Below are 21,156 nucleotides of genomic sequence, written 5' to 3'. Positions count from 1 at the left end.
GCAACTTAGGGTCTCTTCCATTTTGACTTATCTCATTGGCCTGGAGAACAAACTTGAGCCAAGGCGACCACATTCTTATGTGTTTCTTAGGGAACACATAACTGAAGCTCTTCAGTTCTTTAATCTTTCCTCGTGCTGGATCTAAGCAGCTTGGCAACAATAGTTTATCCTGCAGAAACCTGATTTTGAATTTTTCTTTTTTCTTTTTCTTTTTTTTTTCTTTTTTTTTTTTTTAAAAAGAGAAAGCCTAGAGGCAGAAGTGGGGAGTCAGACTGTCCCAGCATCAGATGTCTATTATTAGAAAAGCTGAGCACTTCAAGATCAATGAATGGTTATTATACCTCATTAACCCCATTTCATAGCTGGGGAAATAATGAATTAAAGGACCAAAGACCAAAACATTAATGTTGAGATAACAAGTCAATGTTACAAATGACCCTAGACCTAACTATCCTACCTCTCAAAACTCCAGGAAAGCATTGTTCCCCATTTCCTCTCCATGCCCTGAACAGACAAATCACAGTAACTGAGTAGGTTAAGAACTTATTTTCACTTCCCCAAGTTGAAATACAGTAAATAGCTACATATAGCCCTAAACCCTTTTAATGAAAGATTAAACAGCTTGTACCACCAGTGCTTAAAATGACTTTTTTCCCCTCTGGATTGCGAGTGAGTAGGAATGCACATACCTTCACTTATTGCATCTCAGTCTCGTTCAGTAACTTGTGACTGCCTGACCATACTCTTAACACAGGACTGCTTTCAAAGTTTTAAAAGAGATGTCACCAAAAGGTCTTGCCAAAGCATTGACTATTAATAGTCAGCTCTTTCAACCAGAGACATACTCAGAAGTAATGCTCTCCTTTCACACTCCTTCATAATTCCAAGAGAAGCAAGTAAAAAATTGTAGTTGTTAGGAAAACTAATCAAGTACAACAGCTTTTAACCCAAATACAAAGTAAAATTAATGAACTTGTGATAGCTAATCAACAGTGAAGTGAAGCTGTTGAATGTACACAAAGAACTGTGGTGATACTGATTTCACTCTAGTCCTGCAATGGTAACTGTGGCAGGCAGTGGAAAAACACGAATTGTCTCACGGCAAACATCCTCCAACTCTTCTTTGTTACACCCATTGTTAGTGCGTATTTACCTCATGATAACTGCATGTCTAACTTGCTAGAAATAAGCCCTCTCCTGTTTTCAAAACTGAAGAAAAGATGATGTCAATTGTGTCTCTACATCATGTTCAGTAAGCAGGCATTTGGGATCACATAGGATAAAATAAATGTCTTGGATAACATCTGCTTTTAAAGACCTCATCACAAAACACACTTTTATGCACATATGTGATAATCAACTATAATAATTATTTTGTGCTGGAGGTCCTCTCTGTTCCTTATAGGTTCTCACTCAGCTACTCTTGCTTCTAGTTTACAGACTTGATCATGAAAAGGACTTCCTATAAACATTCTTAAGCCAATTTTGTTGCATTTTCCAGACATATTTCAGGCTCTTTTACCTCAATATCCCCTAGTTTCACCGGCAGGTATGAAAAGCCTTCATAAACTGTTATATATTACACTATATTATTATACTATATATTACACATTTACTACTGCTACATCAGTTTCAAGCAGGACCCCAGCACTGAATATAAGCCCTTCAGTTTGGAGCAGCACAAAAATTAAGACATCTTTGTTCATCCATCACATGATTAATACCCACATTTCTCCAGCTGACTCAGTGGCAGCTACAAGTAGCAGCTCTCAAAAACAAAGCTCAAGGTCTCTCTAAATTAACACACTGATGACTAGTTTCGAAATTTTTAGCAAAAGTATTCCCCTTCTCAGACAACCAGTAAGGGCGAAAGGAAATTTAAATTAACTCTTTCTTCTTCCCATATCTTGACATTTTCTCTATAATCAAGTCCAAACCCTACAAAAAGGCTGCTTTCTCACCAAGTGAGCTAGAGCACTGGTCAGTTTCATTTCCCCAACACTGAAACGCTTAAATTTGCTGCTTTACTGAAGAGTTTTAACTCTGAGCTAGACTCAGTGGTTTCAGTTCTCAGGGGGTTTGTTTCCCACAGCTGCTCTGCAGCCAAGCTGTGAACAAACCTGAAAATTCATTTGAAAAACCTGCTATGGTTTCTCATGCTTTCACAATCACATTACAGCTCTTTCCTCAACATTTACCACCTCCTGCAGGGAGTTCCCCCCCACCATAGGTGAAATTTACCAGGAAGGTTTATAAACCTTGATAAGCCTTTCAACTTAAACAATTTAAAAACTTGGTTTCAAATAAATCTTCTATTCTATAGGTTGGATTCAGAGCTGACTGACACAACTGAAAGGACTCCACGAATGTTAACGGACTCTGAATTTTAAATTTCCTCATGCCTCTCACTGTCCGTGACTCAGTAGGAAAGTACTCAGTGACTTAAGGTTGAGGACAACTATCCTTTCTGTAATCATAAGTTGAATTAGTGGCTGGGCTAGTAATAACTTCATATGAAGTGCCACTTCATATGGCTATATATGAAGTGCCATATGAGGAGCCACTTTGCAGAGGTTAAAATTTCTTCCCTTCCATCAGGTAAGAACAGGGTTTGCAGGTCTCAGTGCAACAAAGTGTTGGACCTAACTCTTACCAATTTTTTAATACTAGTCCTGAAATGATCACTGTGGCCACAGCATTTGCGCAGTGGCCACGGAAACAGATAAACTGGCATCTGCTGAACGCAATGGTTTGAAGGACCTGAGAAGCAGCTTGCACTCAGGCAAGGATACTTCCCACAAACGTGCAAGTCCAATCATGAGAGTGTTTACTTCTTCCATATCTCAGTTATGCATTCTGCTTTCCAGCCTTGACCTATTACTGGTACTTCGTATGCTCTAAATGCACGAGATGCTATCGTTCACCAGAATTACTCAGGCCCATTTACTACTACTACTTTTTTATTGGTTTAAAATCCTACTAGAAACTGACATGGAGTTGACCCCTGAATTCACACCCCAAGAGGTTCCTGAACCCAAAGAGGAAAGTACTCATTTTTAATTCACATTGACAAATCAAACAAATTTCAAATTATTCACTGTATGTAAGCAAAATCCTGATCATCATCATCTCAGAAGCAGTTTATAATCAAGCAAATAAACTGAAACAAAATGTAAAACAACAATAGTAACTGATAGTTTCTGATGACCGACTGACAAAAAAATGCCAGTAATCTATATATTTAGACCATAGCTATTTCAAGGGTTCATTTTTACAGTAAATGCTTGAATATTCCACTATCACTATCCTAGGTTTTTTCAAACGTCAAGTAAATAAAAAGGTGAACTCAGGGCAGTTCATTTGTAGGACAAACTCCCTCAATTGTGGCATGTTTGGGGTGAGAACTACCTACTATATATGAATGCAGCTCCAGCAACCTACAGCTTGATCTTTCATTATAGCCACTACAACACAACATAAGAAAAAATTGAAATATTAGAAGAGTAAGGTAATATTTCTTATTTCATTGCTAAATTATATTTAGGGACCCATACCTATTGTTTAAGAGATTTTTACTCTTTGTCACTACCTACAGAGACTGAAATCTATTTTTTTTGTTGTTACTTTAGTATTTTCTTTAAAACTGGTGTTCTGGATTGCAATCAAACCAACTCTAGCTGCCATGCAGCAAGAAAGAAGTTCCTCACAGGGGCAAACAAATAGCCAAAAAAAAGCAAGGGATAGAAAGGAATAAAGGTCATTTTCACAGTGGAGTGATATCTTCAGAGACTCTCCCAAGTATCTGTGCCAGGCCCTATACTGCTCAACACATTTATAAACTAGCTAGAAAGTGCACGTGAAAAGCCAGATGACAAACTTTGCTAACGCTACTAGATTATCCAGGGTAGCAAAGAGTTGCCTGCCAAGAATTGTAGAAGGACCTCAGTATATTACTAACCAGCTGATAAAATAGCAGATGAAATTCAAAGCAGATAAACATAAACTGAAGTAGGAAGGGTATGGTAGGAGGAAGCAATCCTAATTTTATATATACAATAGTGCATTCTAAGCTCGCCCTTACCATTCATAAAAAACATCGGGGCAGAACAGAAGGTTCTGTGAAAAGAACATAATACCCAGCAATGTTCAGGAAGGCAAACAGAATGCTAGGAATCATTAGAAAAGGAAAGGAAAACAAAACAGAATATTTTTATGCTGCTATTGTAAAGTCAGGAGTATGCCCACATTCTGAATAATGTGAGCAGTTCTGGTACCACTTTCTTCCTGTCCCCCCATTTAAAAAAAGAAATGGGACTGGAAAGGGTACCAAAAATGCAGTAAAGGATAGCTGAAGACACAGAACAATTTCTTTACAGAGAACAGTTAAGTAAACTGAAAGTCCTTGCCATGAGTTGTTGCAGATGCTAAAAATTCAAAAAGCAATTGGACAAATGGATGAAAAACCATCAAGTAATATTACACAAGAAAGCAGTATTTTTGGCTGAAGATCTTGAAATACAGAGATTGGGAGAATACAGTAGAGACTAGGAAAATACACTGGTTAAGTATCACTATCTATTTGCTCTGTTTTCAAAGTCTTTCCTAGGCATTTGACATTGACAATCTCTGAGGCAAAGTATTAGGCTAGGCAAATCTATCACCTGACACAGTATAACTGTTCTTATGTTGATTTAATTTAGCTATCATGGAAAGCAACAGCGGTAAGGATCTGGTATGACAGGTTCCCTCACAGTCTACCAAAGGAAGCATCCTGGGGAAGCCTCCTAACAAAGGGTTTGTATGCTGACTGCATAGAGTTTTGCTTTTTTACATTCCTACTACAGTATGGAGAGCCTGCTGTGATATCCTGCCATATCCTAATAGTCACTGCTGTAGAACAGTCGAGTTTTCTATTTGCATAGGACCATCTTGATTTGCGGTTTTAAAAAAAAAAAAAAAAAAGAAAGCACATTCAAGAAGACACTATTTCAGTTAAAATGATGAGCAGTTCAGATGAAATGGGATGAAATTAAGCAGATGCACATCTAGTTGCAGGCTCAGGATCTCAAAATATTAGTATTTAAAGGAAGAGCTGTCTCTTGTTATCTGTATACCACCCAACTTTATAAAATCCTGATCTTGTCTGGGATCTCTTGATATTTTCACAATGACTGCAAATTAGACTAAAATTTATAGACTGAAATGGAGAACATGAAACTTCATTTATTCACATCATAACACAGTGCTTTTTTCCCCTCTTTTATTATAGGAAAACGCACATGAAGAGTGACTCTTCCTGTTAGAAGACTGGTTCCTCTGGAGTTCTTCCAACATGTCTTGTAATTGATGAGTGCCATATCTAGCCATGTGAGCCAAGCCAGTTAATCAGGCAGGCCCTCCTCTTCCTCTGCTGCCTGTGACAGTACATGTTGCTATGCAGTTGATGGGATTCTTCTTAAAGCTCAAAAATTAATAAATTTTAGTTGTTTTCTATTCAGAATGCATTTCAGTGTTTTGGAGAGATATCAGTTTGTTTAACAATCACATAAGCCTCACTTTTGAGAGCAAGGAAGATTAGGTTCCAGGCATAGACACACTTAACAATTAAACAGTAAAATAAAAAAGCAACATAACCAAATAAAGATACTACTTTAATTTATTAAAATAGAGAGCTGGTAAATACCTTTCAGATATGTATCTGTTTCAATTGTCACGCATACTGGACACAGGCGATTTGCTGTGCTGAAGTTGTTGCAACGCTTTGAGGTGAAGGGTAAAGGCAGAATCATGCAATGTTTTTTTCCCCCTGAAAAACACTTTCTCTCATTCCCTCAAAGGGGAATGAATGTATATGGAATACCATTAAAAACACACCATTTTAAAATTTGCCACTTTGAAAGTTCTAAAAGCTGGAATTGAAGCTTGCAGTAATAAATACAGTCTTTTTACAGGTTTTTTTTTTTTTTTTTTTTTTTTTTTTTTTTACACCCTCAAGCCTCAGAGACACATAAGGTCTAATTTCATAATTGTGTTAAATGACCTAAAACTAATACTGCCACCAGAAATCATGAACCAGGGCCAGGAGCACTAACAACACCCTTTTCAGCAACAACATACTCTAGAGTAGTCTTAAGCTATTCACCAAACTGAACCTGAAGTCTAGAAACTGCCTTGCCAAATTTTACTCAAGAAATCAGTGGCCAACCCCGACATACCACAATTTGAGTTCGCTCAACTAATTCATGTAGCATTATAGAAAAGTGTGACCAACTTCAAATTATTCAAAATCATTAATCAGACTGTGAAACACTTTCTATATATAAACATTTTTTAAAATGGTTTAAACATCTTCAGGGTTATTTGAAATAAGTGAACAAAATTTTGATTTGCTTCCTTTGACTTCTAGTTCCTGATGCATTTGGATCACATTTTTAGGAATTTTTTTCTGCAAGACTAGAAACTAAGCTCTTTAATCATGCAAGCTAATAGTCCTATGACATGCTTAAAGAGGTGGGCTTGAAGAGAACTCCCAAGTATCACACTGATAAAAATCAAGAGAGTTGGCAATATAGCTTGAATTTGAAGAGGTGAAGAAATGTGCGTGGCACTAGACGGACTTGAACAGCTGTACATATTTCAGCCCAAGATTTCAAATTTTCTGTCAAAATATTTCAGTGAAAAACTAACGTTCTCCATGGAAAGCAGATATTTTTGATGAAAATGCGATTTCATCAAAACTCCATTTTCCATTAAAACACAGTTTTGACAGAAATTTTTCAACCGTCCTTATTCAGTGTTATGTTCTGTAATTGAAAATGTTAGCAGTTTTTTTTAGGCTGTCTCTAAAACTGCAAAGATTTATAGGGACTTGGCAAAAATGGATACGGAAAAAAAAAAAAATCTAACTTAACCACTAGTAGCTCTGTCCCTTCACATTACACATTTCCCTGGAAAGTATTTTTACTTAAGTTTGTCACAATACATGACAGTTAGTGGCATAGCACAGCAATTCATTTCAGCAAAGCAGTTCACATTTCCTTGCATGGTATTTTTCTTATTCCTAGCCTGTCTTAACAAAGCATCCCTCCTCTATTAGAGAAATAGTGGAGACTTTCATTTTGGCTTAACAGACTAAGGGAATAATTTTTCACCTGGTTAGATTCTGGTATCATGGATCAGAGTGTTGATTATGAGAGCACTGTAGGTGGCATTTGCCACTTTCTCAAATCCCAAAGAAAGGCACCCAGCATAGAACTATGCAGACATGTCTGCTGGAGTTACCCAGGACTCCCTAGGCTATGCTCTGAAGACAGGCTGGCTGCTGCCGAGTGGTTTTATCATATTACAGTCCAGTCTGAAGTATGACTGAAAAAAGAGAACTGGAATCAGAGGGTGCAAAACAGGTATTCAGAAAAGCAGAAAGACACTTCAGAGAAAAGGAAAGAGAGAAGGCTGGAGAACTTCTGGCTATCATATTTTATCCAGCACTTTCTTTTTTTTAAGCTTTCCAAAATGTATTTAGTGGGTGTCAGGGCTCTGCAGGCTCCCTCCTTTGCCTATAAAACCTTGCCTAAGCTAGAAAGCACTTCAGAACAGGGTTGACCTCATTAGTAATAAGGCAAATAAGAAGCTTCAGCGATGACCTTCCTGCAGCTCTGTCCTGGCCTTTGCTTGAGATTGCACAGGGTAAATTAACAGGCAGAAGCCTGTAAGACGTACACCTATTCCATCTTTAGCACTCCTGCTTGGCCACTCCTGTCCCACAGCTATAAAGTGTTGGGATGTCAGTTGGTGTGAATTAGTGCATCTCCACTGTGGGCCAGATCCACAGCTGCTATGAACTAGCAAAACAACAGTAAGGTTAGTGTAGTCATATAACATTACACCAACTGAAAACCTGACCTGGATTTTGCTGCCAATAATTTCTTGTGTCCCTCCTTCTTCTTCATCCCCTGAACAGATGAACTCATAATCATGATAATTAGCAGAAGTACCTACTCTTACATCTAGTTATTATGTGATGACATGCAGGCTACAAGAACTTTTTAACCTGACAAAATCACTCATACAGCTAATTTGCAAGACAGACATAGAGCAAAAATAAAATATAAGCCATACACAGAATAAAAACATAACAAAACAAAAAAACCCAAACTAACCTGAAGGAAGACCTGAGATGATGAACGCTTCCATATAATGTTTCTCTCCGATTAGACTAATTTGAAAATTCTGCAGGCAAGCCACAGTCTCCTGATCCCAAATCAGAGACATGTACACTTGTCCACACATAGATGCACAAAGTTTTTCCTAATTGTCCCTATAGAACCTCTAAATATCCACTGACATTATTATAAATCCTTCCCTCCTGCAAGGCAGCATTCCCAGCCCCTTCCATCTCTCACTTCCCCCCCATAAATGACAGATTGGCTCTAATCTCTCACCTGCATAAATCTCCCATATTTAGCACAAATATTTTAGCTATGCTGATTTATGGAAGCACCAGCAAGACTAAACCAGGAGATACATCCTGCATGCACAATGACTGATAGCTTGCTGCAAATCTTTCCATTTAAAATGCTGTCACTTCGGCAGTCCCATAGGAAAGAAAAAAAAAGGATAAAATAACACTCAATAATGCTATTTATGGCAGCTCCTGGGAAAAAAGAAAAAAAGCATTTACACAACTTGATTTCTTCCAAGTTTCACTGCATAAAATCCTTGTTTTTAATTGAAGAAATTCTACTTGAGGGAGGATGTGAAAACAGCTGCAAGGCTCCCAAGCCCTTCTCCTCTCTCCCCTCCTCCAACCATACCATTTTCTGGTTTTAACTGACTGCAGCAGTCTTGATTTACAGCCAACAGGAAGTTGCTATGCAGCTGAAGCTGCCTGCTTTTGTACTCATGGACAGACTGAATAAACGCATGGATTCCCTACTCAGATTTAACTGCAGCAGTAAACAAAAACAGGCTCTAGTTCCTGATTCCAGAAAAGTTAATGGCAATAACCTCACTGAATTCAGTAAACTAAGCTTTGAGGGCACTAGGCACCAGCAACTCCTCCTGATCTCAGAGGATACTCATTGTAGCCAGCACTTCAGAGTTTATTCTGATAAGAATGAGATTAGGACATTCAAGTTTATTTGTGGTAGATAAACAAAAAAGACACAGACTGTTTGGGCACAAGGAGAGACCTGTCTGTCTGGTTCACTCTCTCCATGGTGTTTAAGGGCCCCACAGGGGCAAGAGCTTTCAGAAGAGATTGAATTCATTTAGCTGCTCTGAGCCAAGCTGTTTTAAGATTTGTTTCCCTTTAGCGTTTTGCACAAGGACATCAACAGGGGCAAATTATGCTGTTGTGGCAACACTTTATTACTCTTCTGCTGAAGACTTAGAGTTGCAGATTCAAACAGTTGGGCTGAGACCTCAAGTCACTGAGCAAATTAAGGGAGATTCTGCATTCTTGGCTCCACTGACACCATTTTCCTCGCACTGTTTCCTCTTCTGCACTGTCCTCAAATTGGGCTAAGTTCTTCCTACTAGCCTGTTGAAAGCTGCAATTTCACCTGCTGTCACAATGCCCTAACGGTAATATCAGACTGAACAGCTGTGTGCTTCCTGCTCCACTGCAGCTAATTGACTAGTAAGGAAAGTCTGTTCCACAGCCAGATCACAATCATACTCTCATTGCTCGAGTCTGGAATTTGACTTACCAAAAATTCTACTGGACACAAATCATCCACATTTTCACATTGTGACTCCAGGATTCCAGCTGAAAGAGAGAGAGATAGTTGGTTAAAAAGAAGAGCAATAGATAATTCATTGTCTTTGGAATGCAGAGCAACACAGAAATATCTGTGATTTCAGATGCTTATTTTAGTGCCTGTTACATGGTCTACATTGTCTGTTATGCAGAATTCTGGATCCAACCTCTCCTCCAGGCTCTGTGAATAGATCACTTTCTTTCTCCAGGTCTTATAATTTTTTCCATTTTACTGCCTGAGGAAGTTCTGTATCCTTCTTAGGAATGCATTTAGTGACAAACCTTTACATAACAGCTAATTGTGCAATATCATTTTTAAGGGAAGAAACCAGCCAGCAAGAATCATAGGACACATTCCCATCCATATCAGTAACAAAGTTATACATGTTTGCTTTAGGTTTCTCATCCAAGTATCCACTAGTGAAACTTCAAAATCTCTCTTCTAACAGGAAACTTTGCTTTCCCTTGCTATGAATAGGAAAACAAACAAAAAACAGTGGTTAACATTTTGTAATTGTTTTTACCAGTTTGTAAATTCAACTCTAAGATGTGAAAAGAAAAATCTTCACTGAAGAGAGAAATAAAACAACAACCTCAGTGACACACACTCCACTAAGGCTCTAAGACATTGTTACAGCTGGATTTCCTGTTAAGCAGCACCTGGATTTTGTTCTAAAAGCAACTTTGCAGAACCTCTACAGATGTTCTTCGATCACCTGCTTGACATAGTGAAATAATGCTTGCATTAAGCAGGATCTTAATGAGAAACAGTATTAACAGAGAGGGGGGAAAAGGTAAATAAGGATTTTCAAGTGTGGCAGTGGGACAGAAAAATCACCATCATTAGGGCAGCAGAATGTTCCCCACCTTTCTATCCTGACAATATTTTAGTGTAAAGAACTTCTCAGTTCACATATCAAACTGGTAGCAGCGACTTTGACAGTTCTGACATTGTTCCAACTTGTATAATTTAGAGTTCAAAATAATACTTAATTTCTCAAATCTATTCAATATGGCAGACGTTGGAGAATGGCTCTTTTGCAAATCAGCTTCCTATATAAGCCTTAAATCTATGCACCAAAGGTTCTTTGGTCTTTATATTTCAACATGCAAATTGTCAGTCTAAACGGCTGTCCTGCAAGAGTCTAGCTGGGCTTCAGAAAAGCTTGATTCTGCTAACACAGGAAAGTGAAGGCACAGTCTTCGACAAGCACAAGTTGCAATTAATGTACTCTCTGTGAAGTAGCTGCTGCCAGGAAAAAATGAACAGAATTTTGGCTTCAATAGACTAGGCATCAAAGAACAGTTCCAAAGAGATCTGTGTAAAAAACTGTATGGTAGCAACCGAAAGGAAAAAATAGAGAGGTCCTAGCCAAACTATGAAACATCACGGAAATGGGAAGGGGGAAAAAAAAAAAACAAAACTACTCAACATTCTTTTTTTTTTTTTTTTGGTTAATCTACTTTTTGAACACTAGGGCACTGATTTCAAATAACGTACACAATACTACTAAAGCCTTGTGTTGTGTGTGAACCCACAGCCCTATATGTCAGAATAACAAAATACAGTATTACCAGAAGATAATCACTATGTGAGAAACACACATACAAAGTATAAATAGATGTTGTGGTCAGGGTTCAGGACTGAGCCAGCTAGATACAAAGAGACAGAATATCGCTTCTAAAAGAACACCGGTTCAAATTCTGTCAATTATTTGGAATGAATCTGTGTGATTTTTTGCTGAAAATTCTTATAATTTCCCCCCAAAACATGCTTGAGATCAACACTTGTGTGTGTACACACACACACACAACAAAACAAAGGATTCAACATTTCTTTAGTAACTTAAAGGAAAAAAAACTTCAACTGACAGTGTGATACCAAAAGATACAGCTGAAATGTATTTCCATTATAATTATATTCTATATGCAGCTAAGATTATCATATACATTCAGCTTTTTGGTACCTAAAGATGATTTTATCACTAATGTATGTCAAAAGCTAAATACAAACTGTGTAAGACACAGAATATGGGATTTAATCACTCAGTAGACACAGAATGTGAAAGTGAACAACATGCTCATGACAGTAACATTAAAACATTATTTAGCTGGTTAGATCACATTCCTACAACTACACAAGCTACCACTCCACAACCACAAATTACCAAGCCAAGACAGACACTCCTAAAAAGAAGCTTTGCATTTTTCAGGAAAAGTTGAGAAGTAATTTTTCAGAGAAGACAACAGTTGCTATCAGGTTTGCTGCGGTTTAGATAGAAGTTTTTCAGTTACACGCAATGGACTGTTACATGGCATTTTAACCCAGTGAATTATAAAACAATCCTAACGTACTACGTACAAGCAAAAATCTTGAAAAACATTTTCCTAATAAAAAGCAATATTGTTGAAGCGGCAACAACAGTGCACTATTTTATTACTAATATTTAATCATGTGGGCTATTTGATTGGCTTGGTTAAAGATAGCATGTTGTCTTCCAAGACTGAACCACAGTTAAAAGTAATAAACAAGGTTTTTGTCTTAGCAAGATGCACTATCAACAACATATTTACTCCTCTTTAGCTTTAGAAAAGAATTCAAACAATACAGTGGAAGGAACGTATTTTTCCTTTGTGGCCACTGTTGCCACAAAATATCAAAATGATCCCCACCCTACATATTTGAAAGGAGAACAAAACATGTATGCTTTAGTTGTTTGAAGGCAACAACAAAATCAATTAGAAATATCTACAAAGGAGAAAAGTGTATTACAATTTTATTGTTGGAAGTTGGAAGTAGAAGTCCACCTAGTAATTGTTACCTTTTAGTGTTCTGGTAGAGGAAACAGATAACGGACACATTGTTGTGTTAGGTGCCATACAAATATAAAGCAAACATAGACGTTCTCAAAGGACTCTCAGCATTTCATACTGGTCACCTGAATACTTTTAATAACAATCTCTCACCCCAGCCCTGCCTGCTATATTTCTCATCGCTAAGGGAAAAAGAAAAAAATCTATTTTTTTCTGATTTTAATTGCTTTAAACAGTTATAATGTTGTTTACTAAAAGCAATTTGCTTTTTAAGGTTTGTATGATGGCTAGAATGGAAAGTCTGCCACAAATATAAGCTACATATTTATGGAAAAAAATCAGTAAAGTTCAGGTTATTTGAATTTATGCAATATATATTATGCATATTTAGGCAATATGCTCTAGAGGTCCCTGCTTGAGCAGGGAGGTTGGACTAGATGATCTCCAGAGGTCCCTTCCACCCGAAACGATTCTGTGATTCTGTGAATTTATTTCTAACCCTTTCAGGTTCAGATGAGACTGCACTGAGATAAGCACAAGACAGCGCTAGTTGCTCAGGTCAGCTGAATTAGGAGACGCTGGAGACCCTGTATCCAAGGGTTTCTCCTAAAGCTGTGCAGACTGAATTAGCCCTAAGTAAAACCTTAAATGCAGTTGTGCAACCTACATAATCTGTTCAAATACATGATAGAATACATAAATAGTATAGATAAAATACATGATAGAAGAGTAACATTTACAGAAAATAAAAAAAAAAAAAAGGAGCAAGTTAGACAAGGAAAGATGGATAAAAAGAATCATATGTGAAAAGAATGGTTTCTATTTGGGCTTCCCTTCAGAGATTACTTGCTTTAATCTGAAATATGAAGCAACTGAGGGGCTTTCTGATTTAAGCCTAGCATGCACTATCTGTGCATCTAAGCTGCCAGTGCTCAGACAGAACGAAGGAGGCGATCTCTCTACTCCACATCTTAGGAGCTAGAGTGACAAAATAAATGAAAGGTCTACAGAGTTTTAGCAGTTCATAGGCTTGACCTACTTCAAAACAAACAATTATAGGAAGAGTAGTGGCATGTTCACACTGTGAAGAAATTATTGTTACTCCAACCCACCATGACAGATTGTAGGTTGCTGCTGGAAGGCCACCTGCACAGATTCACTACAGAATTCAAAGCTCAAAGTGACCTATTTATGTCTGATATTGAAATAATATGCTAGGAATACTGTCCAGAGCACTGTCTAGTCACTGACTGCCAGAAAACCTCTGTGGATTTAGCACAGCCCTCCTGAGTGTTGTCTGCACAGGTTTGTTTTGCTGAACACAAAACCACACTCACTTTTAAAGCCTATCCACTTGCTTACACAAGAGACTTACGTAAGTCCATATAGCAGGAGACAAATCACACAGGGATAAAGGTGTCAGGGTGAGTTTCTGATCTCATACTAATGTAAGTGAAAAGTAACTCCTTAGAAGGAGCAATTTAGATCAGATTTTAAACTAGGGATGTATTTACAAAATTAAACAACTGGTGAACAGCTGCCTGCAAAGTTTCCGGAATTTTTGGAGGGGTGTTAGTTTCTGAACTAAGAGGCAGGAATTTCAAAACTGAGGTAGCAATTTTTATGCCAGTTCTGTTCTTTTTAACTAGTGACCCCCCCCCCTTCACAAGTAAGAAGGTAAATTGTCATGGTTCAGTACCAAAAAGTAAGACCAATTTTCCCACTGAGGTTAATTCCCATTTTAGGTACCTAAATAAGGGCCGCATTAGTAAAAGTGCATGGGACAAGTTCTAGTCTGAAACGATTTTTTTTGGTCCATACAAAAACCAAATGTTTCACATCAGCACAAGAGGAGAGTTCATTTGCCATAAAACATGACACTGATGTTTTCTGACTCCTCCTGTGATGCTGACGACTTGCTTTTCACATGAACTCAATACTTGGAAAGCTGATAGAACTTTATGCATAAACAGATTTCCAGTACAAATCAGGACTTTGGAGTGAAGATGCTGTTTCACAATCTGTTTAAGCCAATAACCTGTTCTGCTGGCAAGAGCTGTGGACCTATCATCCTCCCTGCTTTTGCTCCACTGCTTGCACCAGCCTTAACATAGCTACGCAGTCAGTCAGATTATGGAGTTGACACCGCTGAAAAATAAGCTTTAGTTTTTGGCTTTCTCACCTGGATGACCAACTGCACAAGCATGAGTGCCTGCATAAGGCAGAGGGTACAATAATATCTTTTGGGGGCAAAGCCAACTTTGGTCAGCTTCAGTGACTAACAGAACTGCAGCCCCAAAGAATAACAAACATGCCCCCAGGGAAAGACCTTTTTCTTTCTCTCTACTTTGACTTTCTGCAACAAACTAAACACAAAATGTCTACTAGTCTCTTCTGACAGTGCAGCTCCTAGGAACATAAAGTATGGAACCCACACATCACAGCAATCCCCATCTTGGTTCTCTTTGTGTCTTCCCCAAGCCTGCATAACCTCATTGCTAAATTATTGCTCTTGGTTCAGTGCATCAAATGGGTACGTATTGGCTGACTTGTCAGCATACTTTTCCTTACACTGCCAGGTACGCTTTTTTCTGTCTCCAAGTATTTTTAGTTTTGCCTTTTAAAATAGCATTTGTAATGGAGAAGCAGGGAATATTTTTCATAGAAGGGAGAGGAAAACGAATTTCAAACTGAATAAGACAGCAGCCATTCCAAATGCTATGAGAAAAGGTTCATATAAGAAGCATATGTATACATACATATACACACACACACACACATATAATAAAATTCTGACAAACTGAGGGAATCTTAACTTTGCAACCTGTCGTACCCCCGCACCGACACCAAGGACACTGCTGTTACAATCCTGGTGTGGATTCTGCATGCCAAGAGAGACAAAATTTGTATGTATCAGCTGAGTATGCACCTGCCTGCTCCTTTTGCTGCAGGTTGCAGAACTGATGTTATAATAGGCAGACTTCAAAACTGAGAAGATTTTTCCTTTGAACAAGAGGGTCTGATGGTTCTGAGCAAAAGACAGCAAGTCAAGAAAGCAAACAAATGCACTCAGTAAGGCAAGTTTCATCAGGAAAGACAAGAGGATCTTTTTTTTTTTTTTTTTTGCCTTCTATTGCCCTTATTATCCTTAAAATAATGGTTCTGGGAAGGAGATTTCAACATATACCCATAAAGGCTGTGGCCTAACTAAAGAGCAAATTAACCACAGGGTACGGTGAATTATTCAGGATATTCTAATGAACAATATAATTTAATAAAATTAGCTAGTACAGTCCACTTAAAAAAAAATAAATAAAACAAAACCAAAACCTCAATAGAATCAGTTCACTTGAGTTTATTACTTTTAAGAACCTGGATGACTCCTCACTTCTGAAAATGCATTCCAGTCATTTCAGAAACTTTAGCACTCTATCTTACTTGAGAACTCTTGACAGCTATTAGATACTTCCCAGCCATCCATTTAGGGCAGAGGAATGGTATAATTCTAATGATTAATTTCAGATTTCTTCAGAAAAACAGAGAATATGACCATGGCTTTTTAAAAAAGTATTATATCTGATATCTGAAATATTTCTTGAGTAGTAGTATTAAGGAAATAGTTGCACGTGGCAAATGGGCTGAAATCTGGACTAGGCTACATCCAAAATGGCTCATAGGGCTGATGGGGGTATTTGTTGGTCACAGTTAACTAAGAAGGTCTGTTGCAAATTTTATTTTTGGCTTCTTTAAGGGTGATATATAAGATTATCAGATGTACTACATGGAGATAAAACAGTGCAGAATGGAGACAAGATCTGGGCTATTTAATGAAACATGTTCTGTTAAAAATTCAGCTAGATAAAAGGGCTGGATCCTGCAAACCTCCACAGGCCCAAGCAGAGAGCCTGATCAGGAAATTGGCATTTATATTTATCCACGGAAGATTATCTAACTCCAAAACTCTTCTCATCTTTGAATAAAGCCAGTAAGCAGAGGGACGTACTACACCAAACCTGGGTGAAATAGGAACCAACTTTCTGTCTTACTACCAATGACTATTTATGACTCTTCAAAAAGACTGACTCCAGACCTTCTCAGCAAACACAGCTAATGGCCTTGCACCAGGCACACAGCCTAGACTTGAAGCTGTCAAAAATGGATCACCACCCCTTAGGAAAGATGGGATATGCACAGAGCCTTGCAGTTACCTCTGGAAGTATCCATGTTGATTGCACAGCCACACAAAACAAGATTTTACTCTGTATGAGCTACATTTCTATTATTCATTTGGTTTCAATATTTTCTGCAGTATATTGAAAGGTAACAGACAAATAGTTTACACAGACTGGAACAGATGATTTCTGGGTTCATTTGCAGCTGCGATACCAGCTAGTTCTCGCACAGTTAGCTAGATCACTTACCCTAATGTCTGTATGCAAAATAGATTTAAATAACAGCTTCAGATGCATTGGGAGAGTGAAATGAGCACACAGAGGTAAACTGTAGTTTGTGAAGTGCTTCAAAATCCTTCAGCCACAGACACTGAGGAAGAGTAATATATTGAACATATTAGAAAGATTCGCATGATTTCAAATGGACTCTAGACAAGTCCAAAAAGCTTTCTGTTGTTTTGGAGCTTTTTTCCCCCCTCCATCATAACTGGGAAATTCACACACCCAAAGGATACATTGCCCCTGTTTTTGAACCATACTCATATTCTGTTACTGCAGCAAATCACAGAGCCAGATGTATTCCTTACACCCAAGTTTTTGGCCCATGTATCATAGTAACCAGAAAAAATGCAGTCTATTTCTCTGAAATGTAGGCCAACTCTGTATAACCTGTGCAAATGCCAAGAATGGTGAAGGAATGGGGCCCGAGAAATGGATAATATATTACTTGGCAGTGGAGATAGCTAACACAGTATTTCTTGCAGCAGGGCAGGAAATCATATCAAAGATCTCTTCACAATCTTGGCTATTCCTGAATAGATCCTCATCCTCCCTACTAACTCTCACAGAGCTGGAAGATTACAACAACTCCTGTGCTTGTCCAGTGGGACCGGGAGCAAAAGCCTTGAGCAAAATAATCACAGACGCAAGTTGCTGATACCGTCTATGTGGTAAACCCGACCATTTTTCTAACATCTCAGCTTAAAAATAGTCAGCTGTCTCTGTTACAATGCAGGCTCTCTCATAATGCAGGGCAAACAGAGGCATTCTGAAGAAAGAACGAAGAGATCTGAAGTCAAGATACATGTGCTAAAAAACTGGGCCAAGTGGCATATACCTGTCCAGTAATTCCTTCTGCCTTTATCTTCTGAACTGTGTAATAACGTGTGACTAATATCAGTCCTCCTACTTCTTCAGCCTAGTCATTTCAGCTGATATTTTAAAGTGTACCACACTATATGCTGACATGCTTCCACCCTCTGCAAGCTTTCCTGTTCTAGAGAGAGACAGAAAGAGAGAATGACTCATGCATCTCTCCTATTACTCAAGTCTTTTAAGCAAATTCAAAGGAAAATTTTAAAGGTGCTCTCTTGATTTGGGAATGCCTGGGTGGAGCTGCATTCTTTGTGTGTATGCTTGTTTTTGCCAAATTCTATGATTTTCCAACCTCTAGGATGCTGAAACAGTTTAATAATTTATGAACCTTTCTGGCCCTGTTAAATCTCTCTTTCTTCTTCAAGTGCAGGTTTGGAAATGCTGGAGGTACCCACTGGTTTAGGCAGCTGTAGAACAGGAAAAGGAAAAAACAAGGATGGTAGAATTAGGTTGGTAAATGCAATGTCTAGCTTGTACTCAGTTTGGCAGCCACAACTAAGAACTGAGGGGGTGGAAAGGAGAAAGTGAAAAACCATATAAGGCATTTTAGACCCGATACCAACACTGACTGGCTCTGGAATGTTATGAAGAAAAAGAAATACTGCAGCTTCTCATCTAACTACCAGCATATTTATGTCAGATTTAAACACAAAGTACCACAAACCCTGTGCATCTTCAAAAGATAAGCACATGATATGTACAAAAACAAAGGCAGAACAGCAATCGATCCCAACTGCTCAGTCCCAACAGTAAAAGCATCAGGAAACATGGACTTGAAAGTGCATCGCTTAATTTTATGAAATGAAGAGCTATTCTGAAGGAATAGGCTAGTTTTTAGAGAGCAAATGAATAAAATCTTCATAAGGGAATGGCCTGCCTGCAAATCCTGTTTGCAGCTTCAACCACACACAGCTGATTCTAACAGTAATGGTATCATAAAGAAAAGAGCTGGATCAATAAAAAGAGAGATCCTCATCACTTACAGCTTTACAGGTCAAACTGACCTTCAGCTTGTGGGCTTCCAATGGGTGTGCTAGGGTCACGTGCCCACAAGGAAATAAATGAGCTGACACTTTGCTTCTTTATCACATGGCAATATAATACTAACCCAAAAAAATCTTTCTTTTCCTCTTAAAGAATGAATAAAGTAACTAATGCTGAGATCTATTTTAAATGGGACAGAAAATAGCCCTCAAAACCAGCTTCTTACAGTCAAAAAGCTAAAGAGAAAGTGCTGAGTTTGGAAGAACCCAACAAGTGAGCATGCCTAGATTATTCTGTTTTTAATCTAGATCCCAGGAGAACAGAGAGAGTAGAATAAAAGTCAGTATGGAGAGCACCAAGAAAACAAATCAGCACTTCAAAGATCTGTTTTTCTCCTAGACTTTTTTCTTCCAGGTCAAATCTCAACCTCAGATATGAGTTAGAGAGAAGCACAATCCATCAAAAAGGGCAACTTGCTCAATGGCTTCTAATGCTGTCCCCAGGAGGATCACTACCTTAGGTAACCCAGATGCTTTCTCCTACTCCCCCAGCGAATTTAAAGGCGTTTATTTTTCCAGAATCTATACACCTAGTAAAGAACTGTATTTTGGAAGAGGAGATTGATGCTGCATGGCTGCATTAAAGAGTAATACATCCACATTCTTAGTTAAGATAATTAACTGACAGATGGGTCATGCTTCAGAGGATATATCTGAAATTCAGCTACATGGACAGCCTCAGTTTCTGAAGATGTACATGGCTACAGAATTGCAGAGTTGTCTCTTGCTCTTGACACAAAAATGCTTTGCCTGCCTCTAGAACAACTTAGATTTAGTTTTAATAGTAGGCTTCAGTCATCCTCACCTACTTGAGTCACTTCCTTACAAAGAAAAACTAGCACAAACTGCACTGAGGAGGAACAATGGGTCACAGTACTGTCCTGAATTAAATTCCTCCGTTTCTGATGTATTTACGGAGTAACATGACCATCTACTGGATGGGTTCATGGCAGCATTCCACTGGTCTCTCCTCAACCTGGCACCACCCATATCAGATTTTTCAGACAATGAAGTTCTACTGGCTTTGCCATAGGTTTCTCTGAGCTCTCAGAACGGAACGCAAGCGGGACTGAGATTTCCTTCTACGGAAGGGGCTTTTTATCTGCTCAGCTACTTTCTTTTCAAGTCGCTTTCCATGTATAATCAGTTTCCAAACACAGCTGCTGTCTTTCTTCCATCTGCACGCCCCACAGCAAGATGAAATCCTTGTGAGACAAGGAAGCAACGCTACTTCTGGTAAGAGAGCCAAGCGCGGCACTGAAAACGTCACTCCTGCAGCACTTCCCTGGTGCGGGGGTGCAAGCTAGGCTCAGCCCCGCAGGGAAGGGGCAGCGCCGCAGCAGCGGCAGCAGCAGAGGGCCCCGCACCCAGCCGTTTCTTTCGACGAGCACGGGCGCGCAGAGGCGACCCCTCAGGGACCTGCTTCCCGCAGTCGAGGGCCCTCTGCCTGCAAGAGCGCGCCGCAAGGAGGCCGCGGGCCGGCGCCGCCCTCCCCTCCCCTCCCCTCAGGGACGGCGCCGGCCCCGCGGCGAGATGGCGGACGGCGCCGCGCGATCCGCCTCAGGCCCCGAGCGCTCTGCGCGCTTAAAGGGCCAGGCGCCGCGGTGCCAGGAAGGCCGCAGCGGGGGAGGGGAGCGGCAGCACCGCGCTGTCGGCTGCGGCCCTGCAAAGGGCAGGGCAGGCAGAGGAGCTCAGCCGAGGCTGCAGCTCGAGTTGCCGGCGGAGGTGTCTCTGCCCGGCGGCCTCGCCCGGGGCTCCCTCCGCCGCCCCTCGCTTGAAGGGAGCGCTGCTCCTTTAAGAGCCTCGGCGGCGCCCCCTGGCGAGCGCAGCCCGCGGCGCGGCTTCCTGCGGCGCCGGGGACCGCCGGGCGCGGCGCGGGGCGGCGCAGCGGCCGCCGCCGCCGCCCGGCGGAGCGGAAGCCGGGGTAAGCCCGCGCTTCCTGCGGCGCGGCGGCCTGCGTTGCCGGGACTTGAACAGCAGTTTTAAAATCCCCCTGGAGCCCTTAAGAGCATCTCAGCTCAAGGCCTTCTAGAAGAGGTGGTGAGCGAGCACGTTTCTCCGCTCGTCCTTCCCCACCTACATCGCGGTGATGGCTACACGCAGACTTTGAGGGCTGCGCATGGATTTAGCTTGTGATCCTTCTCCACTGGTTTTTACAGCAATCAGGCGGGACCCATGGTTGTGCTTTTTCTCAGCAGAAAAGCCGTGGACC

General features: G+C 39.8%; 1 protein-coding gene across 2 annotated transcripts in view; it reads right to left on the bottom strand.

Annotated features, from left to right (window-relative positions):
* LOC104142001 (uncharacterized) overlaps window positions 1–21,156 on the bottom strand; it is a 209,666-nt gene that overhangs the window by 21,143 nt on the left and 167,367 nt on the right. For both annotated transcript variants that reach the window (XM_068915985.1, XM_068915986.1), the window contains exon 4: window positions 9,711–9,769. In XM_068915985.1, coding sequence (XP_068772086.1) covers window positions 9,711–9,769 — 59 coding nt within the window. The remainder of the gene's footprint in view (window positions 1–9,710; window positions 9,770–21,156) is intronic.

Source organism: Struthio camelus, chromosome 21 (genome assembly GCF_040807025.1).
Source record: "Struthio camelus isolate bStrCam1 chromosome 21, bStrCam1.hap1, whole genome shotgun sequence".
NCBI lineage: Eukaryota > Metazoa > Chordata > Aves > Struthioniformes > Struthionidae > Struthio > Struthio camelus.
The sequence above is the reverse complement of the archived record's forward strand: the minus strand, read 5'-3'. Positions and strand labels throughout refer to the sequence as shown.